Source organism: Leopardus geoffroyi, chromosome B3, assembly GCF_018350155.1.
Source record: "Leopardus geoffroyi isolate Oge1 chromosome B3, O.geoffroyi_Oge1_pat1.0, whole genome shotgun sequence".
Lineage (NCBI taxonomy): Eukaryota > Metazoa > Chordata > Mammalia > Carnivora > Felidae > Leopardus > Leopardus geoffroyi.
Genome location: NC_059337.1, coordinates 59,270,562 through 59,297,415, shown reverse-complemented (window position 1 = coordinate 59,297,415; position 26,854 = coordinate 59,270,562). Strand labels below are relative to the sequence as shown.

Here is a 26,854-nt window from a genome sequence, read left to right as displayed (position 1 = left end):
AGTGTCCATATTTCCCAAAATCAGGACACTATGTCTGAAAAAGAATTAAAAAAAAAAACTGTGGTGAAAAACCATGTAACAGAAAATTGACTATCTTAATCATTTTTAAGTGTGCTGTAATGTTAGCTATGTTGTGCATAATGTTGTGCAACAGATCTCTAGAACCTTTTCATCTTGCAAAACAGAAGCTCTATACCTATTGAACAAAGCTCTCCTTTTCCCTTCTCCTTAGCCCCTGGCTGAAAAAGAATTTTCTTGATTTGAGAAAAAATTTTAATATAAAAACTATTACAGTGGCATAAAATTAAATGTTTAATTGGACCGATAAGGAATCCCCTTCATTAACAGAAGAAAATTATATTAAATTGGAACCTTTAGAAAATCTAGGACACATACTCACTCAAGGCCCTGAGAACTAAAGTGAGCTTTCTAGTACAATCACTTCTGGGGAACTAGCATCAGAGAACTAAGGGCTGACTCTGCCATCACTTTTTTATTTGAAAGTAATGAGTGTGATCAGCTGAGGTAACTTTCACAGAACTTGTGCTGAAACCCAGTTTTGGCCTCCTGCTAGGTAGAAAGATTATTGTTGGAAGTCTAAGTCTTGTAGCTTATTCTGGACAGCTTAAACACATTCCCTTAAATCCACTCTAATCAGGCTTTTGCCCTCACCAGACCAAGTGTGGTTCAGTATTTGAGACTTGGCTAAAATCCAGTAGTCAATTCTTAGTTATCATTTTGCTTCACCTATGAGCAACATTTTGTACTTAACCAGTCCAGAGCCAACTCCCTGATCTTTCTGCTACCCCAAAACTTCTATTCACAGTCTTTCTCAGCCCAGTGAATGGCAACTCCTTCCTGTCAGCTTCTCAAGCCAGAAACTTTGGAGTCATTCTTGACTTTTTCTCACCTCCATGTCCCAATTTATCAGCAATTCTTGTTGGCGTAGCTTCAAAATATATCCAGAATCCAGACACTTGTCTCTCTACCACCTTTACCGCTCTGGTCTAAATTATCATCATCTCTTGCCTAAATTATTGGTTATAGCTTAACTAGCCTCCTTTCTTCTGTCCTTGCTCCTACTTCAATCTGTTTTCAACACAGCATTATATTAAAATGTTAATTAGGTTATGTTCTTTATTTGCCCAAAATGCCCTGCTGGCTTCCATCTCAATTGCAGAAAAAGTCCCAAGTCTTTCCAGTGGTCCACAGGCTCTAGACCATCTGCTTCCCTCACAGTTCTCTGTCATCTCCTACTACCCTTCTTGTTGCTCACTTCATTCACACGAAACTAGCCATTTTGATCAGTTCTTGAAGTATCAGTCATTCTCCTGCAATAGGGCTTTTACACTGGCTGTACCCTCTGCCTAGGACATTCTTTTCCCAGATAGCTGCATGGTAATTCTCACTCTTGAAAGTCTTCGTTCAAATTTACACCTTTTTGTTAAGGCCTTCCCCTCTTCTCCATCTCTAATGTATTTTTTCCACAGAACTTAGCACTTCCTATTCTATTGTATGACTTCTTTTATCATAATAAGTAAATATTGTATATTAAGTATTGTAATCCCCCAACAACAGAAGGGATTTTTATTTATTTTTGTGATTTGCTGTCTCCCCAGTGCTTAGATCAGTGACTTGCATGAAATAGGTACTCAATAAATATATGTTGAATAAATTAATATAGGAAGGAATTAAATGCACACTCAAGACCTAAAATGGGATTTGGCAGCAGTGGTGGGTTGTCTTGGCAGGAGGTGGCTGGGACATGCTAAATTAGAGGGGACTTGGCAGTGGAAGATGTGATGAGGACCTAATAGCATAAAAAATTGGGAAAATTTGGAAGGATGAGGGATAGTGAATATAATGAAATTTTTATCTGTAGAAATTAACATCATGCTCTCGTAGAGTCAATTTAAGTTTTGGTTTTTATTTTAAAGGAGGGAATGAAATTTGTTGTAGTAAAAAGGAAAGGAAAGGACATTCTGTTTGCTGATGATGCTTGGATATAGGAAGGAGTAGTTTAAATTATATATGGTTAAAACTAGCTTCACTCTGTCCAGGAGACCATTTCTGGTAATTGGTTAAAATGGTACCCACCTTCTGAAAGACATTAAATGCTTGGTAGAAGAGCTTTGGATTCCACACTATGGGTAATAGTGTTCTATTAGTGGATTTTGACTAAAAGAAAGATTTGATAGAAAACAAGTTTTTGCAAAGCTGTTTCTCACTACCGTTTGGAAATTGATAAAAGTGGGAAAAGACTAATGGTAAATTAAATTTCTTCATTTATTTGTTCAGTAATGTTGAGTGCCTGAAGTGTGCCAGGAAATATAGGGGTGACCAAACAAATAAGATCTCTGCTCTTATTTGTAGATCAAGGCAGTTGCCATGAACATAGAGAAAGAGTTAAGGTCAGATATGAGAGAAGTTGCAAAAGAAGAATTGGCTGGACTTGGTGATAGTTTGTGTGGAGTGTGAATGCATGCAGTTCTAGGCACTAGTGGGGTAGTTAATAAGATGAGGAGAAAGAAGAGGCAGGAGAACCAGAAGGATGATGATGTCACTGAAGGTAGTGGAAGCTGAGAAGGGCTTCTAATTTGTGGAGAAACTATTTTGATTTTTTACACTTCAAGTTTTAAGGATTAGTGAGATGTATAAGTGGAAATGCTTTATGAACTGGGTATGGCAGATGGGGGAAGACTCTTGCTATCATACTTTTTTTTTTTAAGTAGACTTCACACCTGTGCACAGCCCAACACAGGTCTTGAGCGTACGACCATGAGATCAAACCTGAGCTGAGATCGAGTGTGATGCTTAACCAACTGAGCCACCCAGACTCTCATACTTTCTAAGTCTGCCTTGCTTTCCCTTCCAAGTCTGCCTTGCTTTCCCTACTGACCTCTCATTCTCTCCTTCCCTTTCATAGTCCTCCACCTGCACCCTCTTCTGTGGCTTAAAATTTATCACTCAACTTGTCCTTTGTGGGTTGACTGAAGGCACTGCTCTGTATCTTCCTCATTCTAGGGTCTAGGCAGACTAAGCAGCCCCCATCCGAAACATTGGTTGCTATGGTAGAATGACAGAGCGGCAAATTGTGCTCCTTATCATAACTTATGTCTGGAAGTGATTCATGTCATTTTGCTCATATTCATTGCCTTTCCCTCATCCCAACTTCAAAGAAATCAGGAGGGACAGTCCTACAGAGTGCCTAGGATGAGAATTAGAAATATTTGCCAACACTAATGGTAATTAAAGACCTTGATTTTTAATTCATTCTAACATAAATTTGACATAGGATTCATATCCTTGAGATTCAAAGTTTGTGAACTGCAGGGGCACCTGGCTGGCTCAGTTGATAGAGCTTGTGACTCTTGATCTCGGGGTTGTGAGTTCAAGCTCCACATTGTGTGTATAGGTTGCATAATAAAAAACATTTTTTTTAAAGTTTGTGAACTTCAAACTTGCATATTCTTAGGAGAATGTATCAAAAAAGAGATTAGAACTGCTGAATGAACTGTACTTGTTTTTCACAAGTACACCTGGACCACTTATCCTTTCCTTCTTCCATTCCAGAAGCCTTGTTCACTCTTTACTTTCCTCCCTATCCAGCTGAGATTTGATGGTCTGTTGTTTCAGCTTAGTTTCTTGCTATTATTCTCTCTTTTACATATCTATTTTAAACCTAGCTGGAGAAAATCATATAGCCAGACTGGTATTTGTAGAAATTTATGATCAGCTGCCCCAACTGGGCTTTCAATAGCACCTTACAAATTACGGTAGTCTAGACACCTATCCATTCCAGCATCTTTCAAACTTCTCCTCTCCTCAAGCCTCCCCCACTTCCTATCCCCCATTTAAATTCCTCTTCCCCTAACTCCAGCCCAACATGTGATCTTGTATCCTTTTTGACAGAATTGGACAGGAACTGATAAAACTTTTATTACCAAATCTGCAGGCATACCTACGTTTCTACCAATATGTCTTCCTTCCTTGTTGGATTAAAAAAAGTTTCCTAGGGGCGCCTGGGTGGCTCGGTCGATTAAGCGTCCGACTTCGGCTCGGGTCATGATCTCACGGTCCGTGAGTTTGAGCCCCGCGTCCGGCTCTGTGCTGATGGCTCAGAGCCTGGAGCCTGTTTCCGATTCTGTGTCTCCCTCTCTCTCTGACCCTCCCCTGTTCATGCTCTGTCTCTCTCTGCCTCAAAAATAAACAAAAAAAAAAACATTAAAAAAAAAAAAAAGTTTCCTACTTTCTCCAGGACCAGCCTCGGTACCTGTTTTCTGAATCTAATTTCCTCCATCTTTTCAAAGATCTTGTACTATTATTAATCCAGTCTCCTTATATTCAATCTCTGTCTCTATTTACTCTTCAGCACTTAGTAAATGCTTGAATCTTTCCTTGTTTTCCCAGTCAGGTTTGTTTCTTTTTTATTTTAGAGAGAGTGTGTTCACGTGTAAGAGAGTATATATGAGCAGGGGAGGGGCAGAGAGAGAGGGAGAGAGAGAATCTCAAGCAGGCTCCACACTCAGTGCAGAACCTGACACACGGCTCGATCCCACGACCCTGGGATCATGACTAAGCCAAAATTAAGAGTCAGATGCTCAACCAACTGAGCCACTTAAGTGCCACTCCCAGTCAGATTTCTTGAAAACAGAATTGTCTTTGTTCATATCTGGATTTTCTCTTCCTCTTACTAATATTTCAACATCTTTTACCCAGTGCACTATGCCTCTTGGCTTCCATGATGCCAGACTCTCCTGTTTTCCTTTTCTCAGTTCTTCTTAGTCTTCTTTGCTTAGTCTTAGTTTTCTTTGCTTCTTCTTTGATGCACCTCTATTCATCATTAAGTATTATAGTTCATAGTTTTCTTTTTTGTCTTCAGATTTTATTTTTTAAAGTAATCTCTGTACCCAACATGGGGCTCAAACTCACAACCCCAAGATCAAGACTCCACCGACTGAGCCAGTCAGGCACCACTAGTTCATAGTTTCCTGTCTAAGATCCTCTTCTCTACTTATTCTGCTCTCTTCATAAGTGCTCATATTCATTCAGAAAACTTCAGTTATGCTGATGACTCCAAATGTGTATTCTTTACCCAGATCTCTCTCTTGTTCCTTGTGTATTGCTATATTTCTAGGCCTTCAACAGTATCTTCCACTTACTAGGTGTTTCATAAATGTTTCTCTTGTGACTGGCTGACAAATGAATGAATAAACAAACATAGTTTGTTTCATGGTGGTGATTCTTTGTAATTCTTCTTAATAGACCAGGACCAAATACTTTATATCCCTAGGCCTAGCACATAGTGGATACTTAGTAAATGCTTTATAAATGACTGAATAAAAATGAATGGGTGAATAAAATAACTTTGTGATGATTCATTATAGCCAACCAACACCAAACACCTTGATTATTCTTTTTAAAAATGTAACTGGGTGTGCTCGCTTCGGCAGCACATATACTAAAAATGTAACTGGGTATAGCTTAAACTAATACTTGCTTCGAGAGAGACTAATTCTTTAACAGATCAAGTAAAAGTTGCAAGTGTGTTTGAAATGTTGACTGAATAACATGTGTGTAATATAACATTAGTAAGAAAAGAAGTTTAATCACTTAGCTGATCTAGTATATGCACAATGGTCATGAACACAGACTCTTATGTGGGACTGCTTGGGAGAATATCTGGTATCTACTGTAGGTATATGAAATAGAGTACAGTTTCCTTGTCTGTCAAATGTAAAGCCCACCTCATAGGATGGTTATGAGGATTGAATGCAGTGATACTTATAAAACACTTAGCAGAGATCTGGCACAAAATAAAAATTAAAAAATTTAAACATTTAATACCCATCAATTATTATTAATATATCATTTTGATCCAGCTGCTGTAGGTCCCAGCCAAAGACATAGTATAGATGAATAACTGCTAAACCTGGCTGCTTATCAGAATCACTTGAGCTTTAAAAAAAAAAAAAAAAAAGATTTCATGGGATGCCAGAGTGGCTTAATCGGTTAAGTGTCTGACTTCAGCTCAGGTCATGCTCTCACAGTTTGTGAGTTTGAGCCCCACATCAAGTTCTGTGCTGACAGTTCAGAGCCTGGAGCCTGTTTCAGATTCTGTGTCTCCCTCTCTCTCTCTCTGCCTCTCCCCTGCTTACACTCTGTCCCTCTTTCTCTCAAAAATAAATAAAGTTAAAAAAATTTAATTTAATTATAATTATTAATAAATAAGTATAATTAATAAATTATTAATAAATAATTAATAATTATTTAATTTATTTAATTATTATTTAATTAAATAATTAAAAAAATAAAAAAAGATTTAAATGTAGACAGGGGGAAGTGGTGCCTGGCTGGCTCAGTTGGAGGTACATGTATCTCTTGATCTCCAGGTTGTGAGTTCGAGCCCCATGTTGGGTGTAGAGATTACTTAAATAAATAAATATTAAAAAAAGAAAAAAAGATTTCTGGGCTGATCCCCAGACTATTATAAATCACACTGGAGTGGGGTGGAGGAGGTAAGAATATGTATTTCTTACAGCTCCCTAGGTGATTCTGAGGATCATCCAGGTTTGGTAGTTGTGTTACAGAAGATAGAATTGTCTCTAGAAATCATCTGAGTATGAGATATAAATGGGAAAAATGTTTCTGGTATGGAGAAAAAAGCCAGAAATGACATCTGTAAAAAGCTAATTATATATAACCTTTGGGATCAATGGTCAAAGTTGTGCTGATTGTCCAAGAACAAGTCATAATGAAAGTGAAGCATACACAGCTGAGCCATTTTCAAGGTCCCAGAATGAAAAGAAAAGCAGAGCCACTGAGCTGGTAACAGCTGCCAAAATTAATTCAAAGTAGCCATGTGGGATGGGAAAGCAGTAAATGAACTTCAGAAAGAGGTGGTAAAAATATAAAGATTATGTTTTAGGTATTGGAGGGAGGAAGAAAGATTAGAGGAAAATAGATGAAATAGCTGAGGACGAGTGAGAAGTGCCATAGGAAAATATCAAGAGAAGATGATTCTTACTAAAAAAAAGAGGTAAAGAACATATGTCTTGGAAGAGAGAAAAAGAAAGGTCTCAGAAATGACAGTAAAAACATTTTAAGAGATTAACATGGAAAAGGCCAAAGACAGCATACATAATCAGCCAATTATAGATGGGCTGCAAATCCTAGAGAGACCAGTATTACAGAAGGGGAAAGGTGAAGTAAAGCTAAGGCAATGAAGTTGATAACAAAGGGAAATAAATGAGGGAGTTTAGAAGAAGTCTTGGAGGATAATTAGAATTATACAAATATGAGGGGCACCTGAGTGGCTCAGTTAGTTGGGCATCCGACTCTCGATTTCAGCTCAGGTCATGATCCCAGGGTTGTGGGATTGAGCCCTGGGTCGGGTTCCATGCTGAGTGTCAAGCCTGCTTTCCTGCTCTGCCCCTCTTTCCTGCCCCTCTTTCCTGCTCACACACACTCTCTCTCTTAAAAAAAAGAAAAAGAATTATATAAATATGAATAAAGTACCATTTAAGGTAGAAGAATATGTAGTACACAGTATAAAACTTGAAAATCTAAGGAATGATTCAGCAAACATTTATTGAGATGGACACACAGGGATGAATGAGAAATGCAGTCAGTGCCTGTTCTCATGGAATTCTCATTTTTTTAATGTTTATTTATTTATTTTGAGAGAGAGAGAGAGCACGCACACACAAGTGGGGGAGGGACAGAGAGAGTGAGAGAGAGAGCGCGAACCCCAAGCAGGCTCCATGAGCTCCATGAGATCATAACCTGAGCCAAAATCAAGATTTGGACACTTATTGACTGAGCCGCTCAGGCACCCTGGAATTCTCATTTCTGATAAACCTTGGGGGTAGAAGAGAAACAGGGTGACATTCTTACTGGAAATAGAACTGCATGTGATAAAAGAATGTTTTGTTTTTGACAAGACTGAATATGAGGCTCTTCCCAGTAGAGTTGAGTCGGGCAAGGCATTTTGAGCATTTTGGGTTTTTGAAGGATACATTGGAATCTGGATTGGAATCTGTCTGACCATAGATGTAAATTAGGCAAGGGAATGTGTGTCTGTCTATCTACAGATAGACACTCTGTGTCTGTCTATCTACGGATCAGACACACTGATCTCTCATCCCCAAAGAAATTTGAAAGAGAAATCATTTGATATATTATAATATATTGTAAATAAGGATATTTTGGCAAAAGTCTGACAGTGACCAAAAGGGACCTGTGAAGCCGGATGAGAATCATTTCATAAAATAAGGATTAAATAATACTTCTTAGAGTTTATGTACTGTCAGCTGTCTGGAATATACTTAGAAAAAAAAGAAAGTATTCCTATTACATTGCCAGTTCAACTGAGTTTATGCGGCAGAGTGAAATATTTTTTTTTCCAATCATGCAATAGTGAGAACTCAAATTAGTTTCTCAACAACTGGGAAGTTTTGGCAGAGTCATTCAGAAGATAAGCAAATTCATGTTAGAGCACAAGGAAATTAAAACTATGAGGAAGAATGATCAAAAGGGAAGCCAAGCTTCCTTTTGAAGGTGTTGAGATGCTGGAAGTATTAAAACAAGTGAAGGCTCTCAGAGGAAGGGTTAAAACCAAAGGAGTTAAAGAACTAAAGAGACCTGTCTATATGAAGAAAGGATTAATGAAAAGCATAAAAGGAAAGGAAAACAAAGTTGAAGAAATTAGAGCAAATAAAAAAAATCAGAAACAAAATAAAAAGTCTTCATAAACAGACTCAAGATGGTAGAAAACATAAGATTAAAGCCAAAATTAAGTCATTGCTTTATATTCTTACATTTTGCAAGAGTACAAAGGAGTGTCACGGTAGCTAAAAACACATTCAGATTTCCGTAAAAGGATAACATTGAATGTAAGAAGAATTCCTTATGAAACTGTTTAAGGAGGTAGATGAGAATTTGGGGGATGAAGTATACATATGGGGAGAAGAGGGGTCAGATGCCTATAATATTGCACTGTGAAAAAGATAAACAGTTTAATAGCAGGCATCTAGATTCTAAAAGTGAGGAGCATAGTAAAATTGCTGTAGGGGAAAGAGAACTTCTAGGTTTAATGATCTACCACCTGGGCTCTGTGAGGTCTTTGAACAAATCCTTGGCACTTCTGTTCAAAGGCATACGGAAGGTGAGATAACTTGCACAATGTTAATAGGTACAAGTAATAATAATAACTTGCACTAGTGTTAATAGGACGTGAGAGAAATTGGGAACTGGTACTTGCTGATAATACTAAACACTAAATATAAGATTATTGTGAGAATTGTGCTGGAAAGATTGACAGGAATAATAGAGAACATGAGATGCCAAGGGAACAATATGCCATGAGGGGGGTCCGAAAAGCTAACTGAAAAATCCTTACATGGCAAAGGAATGGGGTGGGAAATAAATTCATTATGCTTGGCTTAAGAAAGGGCTTTTATTTAGACAAGCTATGATTTTCTCTTGAGTGCCACATGAAATATATTGTTCCAGAGCAGCTTTTGAAATGTGAGGGCTTTACATATGAGCCATTGGGATCAGTGTCTCCATTCTCAGTAAGGAAGATTGAAGAGAAAATTAAAATGATAAAAATCAAGCAGTACTGCCCATATAATTCTATACTATTTTTGTGGTCTGTGGATTGAATTTCCCTTCCTTCATTAAAAAATTTTAAAAGTATATAAGGATACAAAGGAGACAGTGCAGGGAAGCTGAGGTCACTCATAGCCTAGCATTTAAGAATAGCATATCTGTAGCAATTTCAAAAGGAAGTTTAAAATAAAGAGTGCAGAGACGTTGGGATAGCCCAGCATTTAAGAATAGCATATCTGTAGCAATTTCAAAAGCAAGTTTAAAATAAAGAGTGCAGAGACGTTGGGATAACATCATAAAAATGGATAAAAAACAGAGTAATACAAACTTATTGAAAGCAAGAATAAAAGATGGTTATGTTCTTTGGAGGGGCAAAAAAAAATTGGATCATGAAAATAAAGGAAGTGGGAAAAAAAAGTAAACATAGGCTAATTGCACATTATTGGAGAGCAGTTTTTAGTGATCATCTGATCACATAGCATTTGGTGTCCGTTTTTCCTGCTGCCTCTGCAGCTTTCCATCAGTGATCTCATTCCTGTGGCTTAAATGCTATTCATATGCTAATGACTCTCAAATCGTTGGTGCCCAAGCTCCAGACCTATATATCCAGCTGACTACAAGGTCTCTTCTCAGGTGTGTCACAAGTGCCTCATATTCAACAGGTCCAAATCTGTAAAAATCATCCCCCCACTCTCCCTCCCACCCCAAGTCTATTTCTCCTGTTTCCCTCTTGTGGAGTACTGCCACCTTACTCATCTAGTTTCCTACTTTAGAAATCTAAACATCATCCTTGGTGTTTCTTCTTTTACCCTTGTATCTAGTCAATCAGCAAGATATTCATTCTTTCCCTTTAATAGTTCCCATGTATATTTATCTCCCTGTTCTCATTCTATTAGTTTAGACCAGAGGTTGGCAAACTTTTTCTATAAAGGACCGAATGGTAAATACGTTAGGCTTTGCAGGCCATATGGTCTTTGTCACAATCAATGTAGCTCCAAAGCATCCAGACACAATATGTAAATGAACGGGTGTAGCTGTTTCCCATAAAACTTTATTTATAGACACTGAAATTCACATTGTGTATAATTCACAAAATCTTCTTCTTTTGCTTTCTTCCCACCCCTGCCCCAACCATTTTAAAATGTAAAAACCATCCTTAGTTTGTCATCCCTATGAAAACAGAAGCAGGCCAGATATAGCTCACAGGCCATAGTTTGCCCACCCCTGTCTTAGACCACCATTTTCTCACCTGAAATACAACAGTAGTCTTCTACTCTCCTACCTGGTCTCCCTCTAGCCTTGTCCCTCTGGTCCACTTCTCTTACTGAAGCCAGGCTGACTTTTCTAAATTGCAAATTGGATTGCTCTACCTTGCTTGAAGTCCTTTAAAGGTTGACCATAGCCATTGGAATGTACCCACATTTTTTGGCAAGACCCTTCATAATGTGGACCTTGCTTACCTTTCTAGCCATGTTTCCTTGCCACATGTTTCTAGCAGCTTCAGCTGCTTACAACTGCTTGCAGTTTCTGTAGTGTGTAGTATTTTTCACTTCTAAGTTTTGACACATCCCTTGAATATCTTTCCTCCTTACCCTCTGCCTACTTCACCTGGCAAAACACTACTCTTCCTACTGGACACATTTTAGCTATCATCTCCAGAAGCCTTTCCTCACTCCCCTAAGGTGTTTTATCCCCTAAGGATTTAAGTGCTTCTACTAAGTTCTCTGGTCATATCTGCAGAACCTAATAATAGCATTTATTTTACTATATTATAATTAACTATTTATTTGATTGCTTCTCCAAAATAATAAACTCCTTGAGTGCCTAGAATGTGTCCATTATTTTATTCCCAGTTTCACGTATGGTGCCTTATAATACCCTCGGCACTTCCATTTCTATCTTTTTGCATTAAAAAATTGAGATATGGGAATGCAAGCTGGTGCAGCCACTCTGGAAAACAGTATGGAGGTTCCTCAAAAAATTAAAAATAGAACTACCCTACCACCCAGCAATTGTATTACTAGGTATCTATCTAAGGGATACAGGTGTGCTGTTTCGAAGAGGCACATGCACCTCAATGTTTATAGCAGCACTATCAACAATAGCCAAAATATGGACAGAGCCCAAATGTCCATCGATGGATGAACGGATAAAGAAGATGTGGTGTGTATATATATATAATGGAGTATTACTCAGCAATCAAAAAATGAAATCTTGCCATTTGCAACTATGTGGATAGAACTGGAGGGTATTATGCTAAGCAGAATTAGTCAGAGAAAGACAAATATCATATGACTTCACTCATGAGGACTTTAAGATACAAAACAGATGAACATAAGGGAAGGGAAACAAAAATAATATAAAAACAGGGAGGGGGACAAAACATAAGAGACTCTTAAAATATGGAGAACAGAGGGTTACTAGAGGGGTTGTGGGAGGGGGGATGGGCTAAATGGGTAAGGGGCATTAAGGAATCTACTCCTGAAATCATTGTTGCACTATATGCTAACTAATTTGGATGTAAATTTAAAAAAATTTAAATTAAAAAAATAATAAAATAAATTGAGATATAATTCATATATCATAAAACTTACCCTTTTAAAGTATACACTTCAGTTTAGTTTTTAGTATATTGACAATACTGTGCAGCTATCACCACTAATTCAAGAACATTTTTTTTAAAGATTTTTTTTTAAGTGATCTCTACACCCAGCGTGGGGCTAGAACCCACAACACCAAGACCAGGAATCACGTGCTCTACCATTTGAGCTAGCCAGGTGCCCCAAGAACATTCTCATCACCACAAAAAGAAACCCCATGTCCTTTTGTGACTAGCTTCTTTTACTTAGCATATATGTTTTCAAGGCTTATCTATATTGTAGCAGGTAACAGTACTTCATTCCTTTTTATGACTGAATATCAACATTATATTTTAAGCTTCATTCTTCAAAGCTGCCAGGACTCTAGGGGAAGACCTAGTTAAGGCTGAAGGGCCCCTCCATGGTCTTTTTTCTCCAACCTTCTTTCACACTGCTTTTCCTCCTGTATCATATGCTATAGCCAAACAATATTTTGATCATATTTTCATACATGTCTCATGTTTTCTTGCCTTTGTACCTTTTCTTATGTCATCCTCTCTATCTGGAGTGCCCTTTTCTACCTATTTACAATTTTTCCTAGCCTTCAATGACTAATTCAGGTAAAAATCCCTTCCCTGAAGCTTTCCTTGATCAGATCAGCTAAGAACCATCTCTGAATTCCTACAGTAATTATACTGCTTTAGGTGCTAAACTTGCCTACTGATTCCTTGAGACTGCCCTCATGTTTTCCAATTGTTTTATACTCTCCCACCTAGTACCTTGGTACAGTAATTTTTTAAAATGTAAATGAAAATGGCATGACCACTTTGGAAAAGGAGGAACCTCACTCTTGCACATTTATCCGAGAGAAATATCCTAGAAAACTAATATTCGTGTAAAAATCAGTATACTGTTTTTTATTTTTTTTAATTTAGTTTAATTTTTTTTAAACGTTTATTTATTTTTGAGACAGAGAGAGACAGAGCATGAATGGAGAAGGGGCAGAGAGAGAGGGAGACACAGAATTGGAAGCAGGCTCCAGGCTCTGAGCCATCAGCCCAGAGCCCGACGCGGGGCCCGAACCCACGGACCGCGAGATCGTGACCTGAGCTGAAGTCGGACGCTCAACCGACTGAGCCACCCAGGCGCCCCAGTATACTGTTTTTTATAGCAGCTGTGTTTGTAACAGCCAAAAAGTTGAAACCACCAACATGTTATACAGTAGTTGAATACTTAAACAAACTGTAGTACATTCATATCATGGAATACTACTCAGTAATAAAGAGGAATGAACTATTGATATATGCAGCAACTATATGTTATACTGAGTAAAAATCATAAAAGGCCACATATTATATGATTCCATTTATATAATATTCTTGAAATGACAAAATTGCAGAGTTGGGAAACAAATTAGTATTTACCAGGGTTTAGAAATAGTGTGAGGAAGGAGGATAGATTTGAATATAAAGGATTGTATGAGGGATATCTTTGCAATGATAGAATAGTTCTGAATCTTTGTTTTGGTGGTGGTTACATGAGTGTGTGTGTGTGTGTGTGTGTGTGTGTGTGTGTGTGTAAAAATGACATAGAATTATACATACACATTGTACCAGTGTCAGATTCCTGGTTTTGATGTTGTGTTATAGTTAGATAGGATGTATGTATTGGGGGAATTGGGTGAAGTGTATATGGGACTTCTCTGTGCTATCTTTGCAATTTCTTACAAATCTATAATTATTTTTAACTAAGAAGCTTAAAACTTTCTCTTTAGAGATTGAAAAGGTATTTATCATAATCATTTTGGCACTCATGGTCCTGCTTCTGATCACTATGAATCTATGTATACTTTCAAAGTCAATTTACTTTTGAGGTTGACAAGAGAACCTGTTTGTAGTGATATTGTTGTTACATTTTACAATTGATACCTGTTTAAGCAAGATCTGGGACAGTTGTTCTTTGTGGATGACATCCTGGCTTTCAAAGACCTTGTCTTAATTTTTAAATTAAGTGCTAAATTAAATTAGTTTGAGTCATATTTTGTTACAGATTTAAGTTCCTATTGTTCTCGTCTACTGGATCTTGAAGGACAATGACCACAACAACAGGTCCTATGTAGTATCTGTTATCGTATGAGAGCTTGATAAGCATCAGTTACTTTTGATTTTGCATTAACTGATTCAAACAATTAATTCTTATTTTAATATAGAGTTAGTAAGAGGTCTCTTCTGGTAAGATTTTGAAAAAAGATATCATTAAGCAATGTTCAACTCAAATTTTTAGATGTTTGAAAGTCATTAGACTATATATTAAGTAAAATGAATATTCTTTTGCAAATTTAAAGTATTACAAAATCAAAATTTCTCTCTAATTCTTTTTGGAAAGAGGTGGGTATGTATAACTTGAGGATTTTTCTTTTGTATTTATGATCAAACTTAAAGTGAATATGAGCAAAAAAGAGGAAATATGAGCAAAACTCCATATTCTGTAGTAAAATGAAAATTTTTTTTTTCAGATTAAACTACAGAGCAACATATCATATCAGATGGCAGATATACATCATTTAAAGGGTAAGAAAATTAATTACAGATTAAAGATAAACAAAGGTCACTAAATGTCTAATATCCTCAACAATTAAGAAATAGCTAGACAGCTAAACGAAATAAAAATTTTTGAACAAAGCTCCTTTGATGGCAAAATGTTTACTTTTTCTTAAGATATCATAAAAGAATTTTAATGTTGCTTTATACACATTAAAAGTTAAAATTTGTATTTTAATCTTGTGTATAGACAGATTTCGTACAATGAAATGTTACTGAAAGAAGCCTCAAAGAAAATTGAGGTATAGCTTCAAAAGCTATCAAATTTCTAGGGAAAAGGTAAGGGATAATCCCTCTGTATTGTGTCCAACTGCTAAATAATCCATTCAGGTCTAGGGATGCTTTAGACGGGTCCTCCAGGCTTCATGTTTACCCTGGGAACAGAAAGAAAGAACAGAAAGAAAACCTGGAAAGAAACCAGGAAGAAACCTGTAGATAGATAGATAGATAGATAGATAGATAGATAGATAGATAGATAGATATACTGTGTGTGTGCATTTGTGTGTGTGTGTGTGTGTGTGTGTATATTTTCACTTAGATGAAGTGATAGGAAATGACTAAAGGTTTTATAAAAAATAATAGGTACGGTGAACAAGCTCTATGCTTTGCTTACATTACTTCATACCATCACCAGCCTGTGGAGTTTGGGACCTGAAGAGGACCCCTCTTCTCCCTCACACCCTTTGGTTACAACACTGTATGTATGTATGTGTGTATATATATGGTGTTTATTTATTTATGAGAGATGTGTGCACACATGAGCGAGGAAAGGGCAGAAAGAAAGAATTTCTGGCGGACTCCGCACTGTCAGCACAGAGCCAGAACTTGAACTCGTGAACTGTGAGATCATGAGCTGAGCTGAAATCAAGATTGTCAGATGCTCAACTTACTGAGCCACCCAGGCACCCCTGTGATAAATATAACTCTATATTTATTTTGTTGTTTTTACATGTTTATTTATTTTTAGAGAGTGCGTGCATGCACATGGGTACATCATGCGCGCGCGCACACACACACACACACACACACACACACACACACACACACAACCAGGGCGTGTAGAGCAGAGAGAGAGAGGGAAAGAGAGAATCCCAAGCAGGCTCCATGCAGTCATTGCAGGGCCCGGTGGACGCTCACTGTGAGATCATGACCTGAGCTGAACTCAAGAGTCAGATCCTCAACCAACTGAGCCATCCAGGTGCCCCAATACTGTATATTTTAAAACTTGGCAGGCAGTGACTCTAAGTTTTTGTGTGTGGGTAATACATGCTCTGTAATTTCATAAATATATCTTTATTCTGTAACAATTTTGACCCTCTTTAGGTGGAATTTGATAATAGATTTTTATGATCCTCTTGAAGAAGCCAACCTGAGCTGGCTTTGTAATTTATTGAAATTTTTGCTTCTCACCTAGCAAATCATTAGGAATGTGTTATAACCTGAAAATAGAAATTATGATTATTTTTACTATGATTTAGAACAGCTTTGACATTCTCTTAAAAATTCACTTCCTGGTGGCCACATTTGTTTTTGTTGCATTTGTGTCCGTGTTCTACTCTTTATGACTCACAGGAGTACATTAGGATGACACAGAAGATGCCACTCTGTCAGTGCTGTTTCCTGCTTGCTATTTTTACAAATGAGTCTGCTTGTCATCAAAGTATGTTTCTATTAAATAATAATAGATCAGTTGAATAAGAAGTCCAGTGCCTTCTCCTAGTCTACCTTATAAAAAATGACAGCCCATATTGCTGAGTAAAAGTCTTTATTGTACAGTGTGCATTGAAGTAGATCCTAAGATATTTTGAAAAATTTTTTATGATACTCTTCAGCAGAATAAAAGGCTTTGATTTGAATTCATAACTCTACAAATTTTGGGTTTAGTGCAGTTACTCAAGCTTGCACTCTTAAGATTGAATTTCCTTTTAATGTGACTTTTGCTCCTTAGGAACTATTTTTGACTGAAGCAAACTTCTTGACAAGTCAACTATCAAATCCAGATTGGACTATTTTCATTGAAAAATTAAAAAAAAATTTTTTTTTAATGTTTGTTTATTTTTGAAAGAGAGACAGAGTATAAGCAGGGGAGGGGCAGAGACAGAGGGAGACACAGAAACTAAAGCAGGCTCCAGGCTCTGAGCTGTCAGCACAGAGCCTGATGTGAAGCTTGAACTCATGAGCAGTGAGATCATGACCTGAGCCAAAGTTGGACGCTTAACTGACTGAGCCACCTAGGCACCCTCTTTGAAATTAATACTAGATATGATGGAATTAATACACACTAAGACCTAAACCTTATGGTAGTTAATATTTTTTTTTGGAAATGAAAGGAATGAGAGTTAGTTTTTGCTCCCTGAGTTAACAAATTAACGTTCTAGTATACACCAATTTATCTTGAATGGCTCACCTTATTTTTATGCCTATTGCTGAGAAAATTTGAAATCAAAATTTTCTAGAAGTAAATTTTTTTTCTTTTTTTTTGCTTTGAAAATTGGTCCTAGGCAACCCCTTTCTTAACTACATCTTTTGAAGTTAAATTGAAGGAGTATGGCCAGGCCTTTCTGTAACATACCCTGATGTTACTGTCAGAAGTAGAACATCCTGCACAATCAACTGTGGACCTGATCATATGTTAAGTCACTTTGAGAATCCTGCTGTGGTGACCTGGAGCAGCCCCAGTAGACACAGAGTATATTTGGGTCCAAAATAAAGAAAACACAAGGCAATCAGTTGAAAGTAAAATTGTGATGTAGGAAAATTTTGTCTTTAGTTTTGCTCTCTGATCTGTTTATGTTTCCCCCTTTCAGGTCTTTGTATTGACTGGCTCAAATGACCAATTAGCTCCCTGCTTTATAATCTTTTCTCTGTTTAAACAGGAAAGGTTTAGATGTTTTACATGGACTCACTCATATTGACGTTTTTGTTTTTGTTTTGTCAATTGTATTTTAAGCCTTTTATCTCAATTTAGAAATAAAACTTTACTTCTTGATAAAGGAATTACAAATGTTGTCAGTGACAAGCTTTGTGGGGAGAAGAGAACCATCCCAAATCTTGAAATCATAGTGAACCTCAGGTTCATTCTGAAGGTAAACTTAGCTACTTCATTTATTTTACTGTGTAGGAAAAAGCCTGCATGAGTCCTAAAGCCCACCAATTGAGAGCCATTCTCTAGTAGCTGTTAGGTGGTGCTCTTTTTCTTTTTTCTTTTTTTTTTAATTGCAGTAACTTTAGTTTCAGAACCTTTCCTGCCTGAACACAGGTTCACTGAACTGGCTAACACTATGTGTAAGCTACAAGGCCTTTTGTTGCTGCCTCCTGCTGGGATCTCATTGTCTCTGAAGAATTGATATCCATGGCTGAGGCCATAGTTTCTGCTACCTCTAGTTGTCTAAATCTTAGGAGATGGGGCCAGGGACCAAGTAACAAACAGAATGTTTTATTCAGGGATACCTGGTATCATATTTGCTACTTTTATCTGAGGTGGAGTTAGTGGATGAAAAACTATTGAGATCAGCCATGTTTACATAGTGGAGAATTAATAGAGTAAAAAGGAATTTAAAATGTGGCTTGATTAAACTTAGAGAAAGGAATGGTGGTTACCAGGGGTCCGAGGGGTGGGGAAAGTGAGATGTTGGTTGAAGTATACAAACTCTCAGTTGTCAGATGAGTAAGTCTTGGGGATATAATAAACAATGTGGTGACTATAGTTAACAGCATTATATTATGTACTGAAGATTGCTAAGAGAGTGTATCTTAAATGATGATTATATGAGATGATGGAGGTGCTCGCTATTGCTTCAGTAGTAATTTCACAGTGTACAAGCGAATTAAATCAACATGTCGTATAGCTTACACTTATAAAATGTTACATCTAAAAAAATTTTTTAGGGGCGCCTGGGTGGCTCAGTCAGTTGAGCGTCCGACTTTGGCTCAGGTCACGATCTCACGGTCTGTGAGTTCGAGCCCCACGTCAGGCTCTGGGCTGATGGCTCAGAGCCTGGAGCCTGCTTCCGATTCTGTGTCTCCCTCTCTCTCTGCCCCTTCCCCGTTCATGCTCTGTCTCTCTCTGTCTCAAAAATAAATAAATGTTAAAAAAAAAAAAATTTTTTTTTAATTTTTTTTAAATAAAATAAGTGGCTTGAATGTATAAACATAATTATCAACTACAAGCATTTTATGTGAATCATTAACTTTTCACATTTGATTATTATACAAAAACTATTATTATGCATATTGTTAAACTATTTATCTGCCTCAACATTCACCTAACTTTAAAATTTTTATTTGTTGTCATTGTCACAGTTATGATTCTACAATAAAATTTAGAAAGTAGAGAAAAAAAATACGCTCAGAATCCTGCCACTAAACATAATCACTGGTAGTACTTTGATGGATTTTTATTCTAATCTAGTTTTTTTACATGGATATAATTACATTGTAAATATTTGTTTACATTTGCTTTTTAAAAACTTAAATCCCAAGTATTTTTAGAGTGCCTTTAAAGTAATAAGACTAATTTTAGAAGTCTTCCATGAAAAGTAGATTTTATAATATTTGTACATTATGGTTAGATACATTTTAGTCTTAATAGATGTTACCTATACCGAAAAGACCTCTGTTGCCATTTATACAAATTAAGACTTACTTTTTCTTTTTTAAACTGGAAACTTTACTGTTACTTTTTTTTTTAAATTAAGACTTCCTTCTACTTTAGCTTACTTCTAAGGCTATTAGCTAATTTTTAAATCATCTATTTAAGAAACTGATATTTCTCTTCTCTGGCTGAATTACTTTTATTTGTAGGGTCACATGAAGAGGGACCATCTCCAGAAAATGTGGGGCCTGTGGTTATGTATTAAATGTTCACAAAAGAGCATCTGGCCCCACTTTTAATCTACTGTCCAGCTTAGAATTTCATGTTATTCGTTACAACTAAAACTTTCAGCTCTTGTCCAGGAATTATGAGCCTTAAGAATGCAATAAGGGTATATGGGCACCTAGCATTAGTAGCAAAACTAGAAATGAGATCTCAAGTAATTGGCACCTTAAGTTGGGAGTCAAATGTGATTTAGAATGAAAAAGAAACCTTGAATTCTATATCTGTAGCCAATATATCTAAAAAACATGATTTCCCCCCACCTTTATAAACATTTTTATTTATTCTTGAGAGATAGAGCATGAGTGAGGGAGGAGCAGAGAGAGAGGGAGACACAGAATCCAAAGCAGGCTCCAGGTTCTGAGCCGTCACACAGAGCCTGATGTGGGGCTCGAACCCATGAACCGTGAGATCATGACCTAAGCTAAAGTTGAACACTTAACTGACTGAGCCACCCATGAGCACGCCCCTCCCAACTTTATAAAGCAGATAGGTTTATACAGTTAGGTAGGATTGGGTGCCTGGGTGGCTCAGTTAAGTGTCCAACTCTTAGTTTCAGCTCAGGTCATGATCTCACGGTTTCTTGAGTTTGAGCCCCACATCGGGCTGTGCACTGATGGTACGGAGCCTGCTTAAGATTCTGTCTGTCTCTCTCCCTCTCTCTCTGCCCCTCCCCTACTCATGCTGTCTCTGTCTCTCTCAAAATAAATAAACTTGAAAAAAAAAATTTTTTTAAGTAGGATTTTGTTGTTGTTGTTACTGTTTCCGCAAGTTAATATGTATCTACATAATATGACAAGATATATAATTTTTTAACATTTCTGATTGATACAGAAACCACTGAGGCTATCTTGTTTTTTTAAACAAATATTATTGTCTATGCATATGTTATAAAAGGCAATTAGATTTATATAATTTATATTATTTAATATATATTTATTTATATAAATATAATTTATATAATTTAATTTGTATATAATTTGTTTATATAATTTAATTTATATATTTTATATATAATTTATATAATTTATATATATAATTTATATAATTTAATTTATATAATTTATACAATTCATATATTTTAATATATAATGTATATAATTTAATTTATATAATTTATGTAATTTAATATATTTATATAATTTTATTTATATAATTTATATATTTATATATAATTTATATAATATATATTTATAATATATTTATACATTTATAATTTATATTTAATTTATATAATTTAATTCCCTGAGAGTTTGAGTAAAGAAATTGGGAAGTGTATATAAGTTTTAAAAACCCCATAACTTCTCAATCAGAAGCATTAGAGTAAGTAAATTTTATTCCTTTGATTCTTACATCGTGTGGATAGAGCAACTTGCTGAGCTTCGTCAGGAGTTTCTTCGACAAGAAGACCAGCTTCAGGACTATAGGAAGAACACTACTTACCTTGTGAAGAGGTTAGAATATGAGAGGTGAGATGCCATATAGCAACAAATAGTTATGAATCTGGAATATGTGTCCCACATTTGGACAATTTATTTCTTCCTCTCTGGCTTCTGTTTTTCTTTTCTTCTTTAATTTTCTTAGGTCTTTTAAGTTCCTTTTCTCTTGTCTTCCTATGCCTCTTTGAAATCCAAACTCTTATTTTGGTATGTTAAACACCATGGGAATACCTTTTAGAAGATATGTTTAGTCTGCCCATATAGTGGAGTACATGGTGAGTCAGAAAATCTTGCAAGGCCTGAGTTTCATTGCATTAAGTGTGCAAAGACTGAAAGAAGATTCTGTGGTTCTTTTTGAGGGGCATCCAGAAGATGAAGCCAATGCTGAGAGAAGTCCCCAGAATAAGCTGAGGGACTGAGCACCAGCTACTTCTTCTGTTTGGCATTTCAGTCCCCTTTTGTACACCTCTGCACTAAGTTGGTGGTAAGGTCAGGGAACCTCTTTGTAGCAATCACTCTTTAAAAATCTTCGTTACGTCTTTAATCCATTTTATAGTAAAGGGTAATTTTTAGGACTGCATACCAAAAATTAGAAAGATTCACCATATTTTAGAACACCATTTATCCATTTCTGATTTGTTACTCTTATAGGTTATCAGTATATTAACCTGACAGTTTTCAATAATTTTCAGCATATCAATAGGATTAAAGAGTTAGCATATTCAGAGGTAATATATTATTCCAGCATGTTAATGTACCAAAGTTTGTTTAATCTCTCCCAATTGCTGGACTGTTGTAGTTTTCCTTATCTTACTGTTATGAATATCAGCTATAAAAATCTTTACGCAAAAAGGATTTCTCCCTCTATTTCACTGGTGTATATTCTCAAATATAGAATTCCTGAGACAGAATGTTTTATTGTTTTGTTGCTTTTATCACATATGTGAAAGATTGCTTTCTATAATGGTTGTACTAATTTATAATGTCAATGTTTCCCCATAGCCCCACCAACATTAGTTTCTACAATTTGGACTTAATTTTGCTAGTATAGGAATAAAATACTATCATATATACATATAGGAAGTTTAATTGCATTTTTAATGGTGAAAGTTAACATTTTTCTGTATATTTTTTAACTACTTGTTTCTTTTTCATGAATGATATATTTGTATTCTTTGATCACTTGTCCAGTGGAAATTCCCAAACTTTATCTATTTTGTTCTTTCACATTTTCTCTTGATGACTCCATTCTGTCTTATTTATTGGTTTCTTCCATTCTAGCTCTTCTTATTGTTCATAGACTCTTACTATTGTGTTGAAAATGAGAACTATTGGATGAATCGTCTGCTGCCACTCCTTATCACCTCTTATAATTCTAGGTTTTCTCAATTATTACTGTATTTTGGTCTCATGGTTTTCTCTTCTATGTTTTTTTCTCTTCTGTGACTGAAGTTGGCTTTGATAATTATTTCTTTATAAATAAGATTTATAAAAATAGTTTTTATCTTTCTAATTTCTGTTAATTAGCCTTATCAGTATTTTTTATACTCTATTAAAGATTCAAATATTCTAGGAATTTTGACTGTGATCTATTTTTATGCCTGCTTTGTCCTTTTGTGCCCACTCTGCTGCTAACTGAATGCTTTATAAATGTATATTTTCAACTGCTAGACAACTTTGAGAAGTCAATCCAAGATAATATAGCCTAAAAGAATGACTTTGTAATTTAGTTTTCAGTGTGGCCAACAGATCAAGGAGTTAAGAGCACAGCATGAAGAAAATATTAAAAAGTTAGCAGACCAGTTTTTGCAGGAACAAAAGGTAAATTTTTTTTTAACAAAAGGTAAATTTAAAAAATACTTAAAATACATTCTTGTTATAAATCTTGTAATTTAAATATGTGCTGTTAAAATAAAAATATGTACTTTTGTCATAAAACATTATATTTTTAAGTATTCTAGCCTGCCTAATTAAAAAAAAATGACTTACAGTGTTTTTATTGTTGAGTGAATTAGACATTTGCAAAAAGACAACGTCACCTCTTAAAACCAATTTTGAGCTAAATGTTTTTCTTTTAAAAAATTTTTTTAATGTTTATTTTTGAGAGAGAGACAGAGCGAGAGCATGTGAGGGGCAGAGAGAGAGGGAGCCACAGAATCTGAAGCAGGCTCCAGGCTCTGAGCTGTCAGCACAGAGCCCGACACAGGGCTGGAACCCACAAACCACGAGATCATGACCTGAGCCAAAGTCGGACATTCAACCAACTAAGCCACCCAGGAGCCCCAATTTTGAGTTAAATGTTTTTATCTGACTTTTTTTTTTTTTTCAACGTTTATTTATTTTTGGGACAGAGAGAGACAGAGCATGAACGGGGGAGGGGCAGAGAGAGAGGGAGACACAGAATCGGAAACAGGCTCCAGGCTCTGAGCCATCAGCCCAGAGCCTGACGTGGGGCTCGAACTCCCAGACCGCGAGATCGTGACCTGGCTGAAGTCGGACGCTTAACCCACTGCGCCACCCAGGCGCCCCTTTATCTGACTTTTAAAAATAATTTTTGCTATTAATATATTTCTCAGATGGTAAAGTGGATACAACTTTACTGACAAATCAATTCTTTTTTTTTTATTTAAGTTTATTTATTTATTTGAGAGAGAGAAAGCACACATGAGCAGGGAAGGGGCAAAGAGAGAGAGAGGGAAAATCCCAAGTAGGCTCCATGCTATCGGTGCAGAGCCCACCATGCTCAATCCCATGATCCGTGAGCTCATACCCTGAGCCAAAATCAAGAGTCAGACATTTAACCAACTGAGCCACCCAGGCGCCTCTGGACGTTAGATTCGAAAGCAGTTTGTAAACAGTGAAGCACAGTGCAAATGTTTATTGTTAATTTTGTTTGCCAGCCATACTGGAATACCTGTACCTGATTGTCAAAACACTTTTTTCTTCTTTATTGTGACAAATTCTTACAGTTTGGCTCTTGTTTTTCCAAATTTCCTGTAGATTTTTTTTAATGTACTGTTTTTTATAACGTTACTAATAGTTACATTGCATGCTGTTTTAGAGTTGACAAAACATTTCTATATACATTAAATAATTAAGTACAAGGACCTATGTGGCAACATTAGCATGTGTATTTAACTCCTTGCTTCTCCCATTTTTTCACTGAGGCCACTCAACCAGTATAAAAGACAAAACTGGTTCACCGATAGAATTGAGTCAGGCCTAACCAGGTCCAAAGATTGAAGTTTCCAAGGAGATGATAGGGTTAGACGCATGTTGAAAGGAATACTGACTGGGGCGCCTGGGTGTCTCAGTCGGTTAAGCGGCCTACTTCGACTCAGGTCATGATCTCACGGTCCGTGAGTTCGAGCCCCGTGTCAGGCTCTGTGCTGACAGCTCAGAGCCTGGACCCTGTTTCAGATTCTGTGTCTCCCTCTCTCTGACCCTCCCCCCATTCATGCTCTGTCTCTCTCTGTCTCAATAATAAATAAACATTAAAAAAAAAAAAAAAAAAAGAAAGGAATACTGACCTGTGTATTGTTCTGCCATTACTTCTTTTGCTTGGGTGGCCAGTGCACCTAGGAAGAAATTTGCCTGTTTTCTACCCTTGCTGTTTCTGCTACTGGAAAAGCTTGGCAATGTCATTAACCATCTTATCACACTTAAGGGAGCTTCCATGTGCCAACCTCCTGTAGTCTACCATCCTGCTCGATTACAACACAGGTCTATAGAGAACTCACCCTGCCCGCAGCCCCTAGGACAATGCCTAACTGTAGGCCAGTGCTCAGCAAGAGTATCTTCTTGCAGAATCATTCCCTCAGCATAGCCAGAGAGAATTACCTCTGCCTAACATCTTAGACCATTTACTATAATTAGAAACTTTAAAAAGTGTTAGTCTTTGATTTTTTATTAGGTATAAAAAATGAACAGAAAATAATATATCCCACATCTTCAAGTGTTTGGAATTTGGACCAATAGTATATGTTTCAAAAAATGAACTGTTTCAGAACATTTAATTAGTAGTTGTGTTAATTGTTTAATCTTGAACTGAAAAATATTGACTGTTACCAAATCTTTATTTAACAGCAGGAGACAAACAAGTTTGATTCAAAAGATGGAAACGAGTTGGGAATAAACAATCATGCAGTACCTAAAAACATTCCAAAAGTACCTGAGAATGCTGCAGATAAGAATGAAGAACCCTCAAGCAATCATATTCCACATGGGAAAGGTATTACTATTATTTTATTTTATATTAATAGGATATTGACTTTTTGGATATTCTCATTTTGAAGTGAGCATTTTCAGTCATAAAGAATACTGTTTGATTTTAGTTCAGTTATGAATAGGTGTCAGTGCTGTTTCACATTTTAATATTTTGACAGAGACAGATGAAAAAAAAGAGTAAATTGTTTCAGAGTTATAGCTATGTCCAAAACAAGATATAAAGATATGCAGTCAGTGTAGCCTGTTGCTTTAGAAACTGATTATTACATTCCTTCAAATTACTTTGAATTTATATAAGGAAAACTAAAGAATTATATCTTTCATTACTTGGGCAGAACAAGTCAAACGAGGTGGTGATGCGGGAATGCCTGGAATAGAAGAGAATGACCTTGCAAAAGTTGAAGATCTTCCTACCAGTAAGTAAAAGTTATCAGACTATTTACCCTACTCTCTTTTTGAGTAAAAATCATAATCACTTGGGAAAAGTCCTAGGTCTCTGGAAGATTGATGTGTCTGTTAATTAACTACCTATTAATTGCCTGGACTTGTTTAGGATGCAATTGTTTTAAAAAATTTTGCTAAAATGTATAAAGTCCTTGTTTTTGCCTTGATAAGAGTGAACCATATTTGAACATTTTCTTGATTCAGAGTTACTGCTTAGACAGTTAAACTATGTCAGAGCCATTTGTGATTACTAAAAGTAAGTATACCTCATTTCTATGAGACCAAATGTTCCCAGATTGCTGTGTTGTTGGTGTGCTTTAATAAGGCATGGTAATACCCTTATATAGGTTTTTAGGACTTTGCTTGTCCTTTCAGTTATTTACCCCACAGTTTAAATAGTTTATTCCTGGGGCACCTGGGTGGCTCAGTAGATAAAGCATCTGACTTCAGCTCAGGTCATGATCTCGCGGTTAGTGAGTTTGAGCCCCGGGTCGGGCTGTGTGCTGACAGCTCAGAGCCTGGAGCCTGCTTCAGATTCTGTGTCTTCCTCTCTCTCTGCCCCTCCCCAACTTGGCACTCTGTCTCTGTCTCTGTCTCTCTGTCTCTCAAAAATAAAAACTAGGGGTGCCTAGGTGGCTCAGTTGGTTAAGCATTCAACTTTGGCCCAGGTCACAATCTGGCAGTTTGTGAGTTTGAGCCCCACCTCAGGCTCTGTGCTGACAGCTCTGAGCCTGGAGCCTGCTTTGGATTCTATGTCTCCTTCTCTTTCTGCCCCTCCCCCACTCTCACTCTGTCTCTCTCTCAAAAATAAATAAACTTTAAAAAATTTAAAAAAAAATAAATGAATAAATAGTTTCCCTATTTTTTCTTTTTCTCCTTTTATGGTCACTTCTGTTCAGAGTCTGTTTCTTTCTTCATTAATGTGTCTGCTCCTTATCCATTTCCACTTGAGGTCTGAATCACTCCTGGTATCCTAGTCCTGTTCAGTGTTTGGGTTGTTTTTTTTTTTTTTCCATGTCTCTTTGTTTTTCTTGCCATTTCTATGTTTCTTTGTTACCATAGGTACCTCTCCCTGCT

The 26,854-nt window shown here is 36.5% G+C and overlaps 1 protein-coding gene across 3 annotated transcripts in view; it reads left to right on the top strand.

Annotated features, from left to right (window-relative positions):
- GOLM2 (golgi membrane protein 2) overlaps positions 1 to 26,854 on the top strand; it is a 94,193-nt gene that overhangs the window by 19,503 nt on the left and 47,836 nt on the right. For all 3 annotated transcript variants that reach the window (XM_045449899.1, XM_045449897.1, XM_045449898.1), the window contains exons 2-6: positions 14,707 to 14,761; positions 21,034 to 21,136; positions 22,837 to 22,927; positions 25,193 to 25,337; positions 25,669 to 25,749. In XM_045449899.1, the coding sequence (XP_045305855.1) occupies positions 14,707 to 14,761; positions 21,034 to 21,136; positions 22,837 to 22,927; positions 25,193 to 25,337; positions 25,669 to 25,749 (475 nt within the window). The remainder of the gene's footprint in view (positions 1 to 14,706; positions 14,762 to 21,033; positions 21,137 to 22,836; positions 22,928 to 25,192; positions 25,338 to 25,668; positions 25,750 to 26,854) is intronic.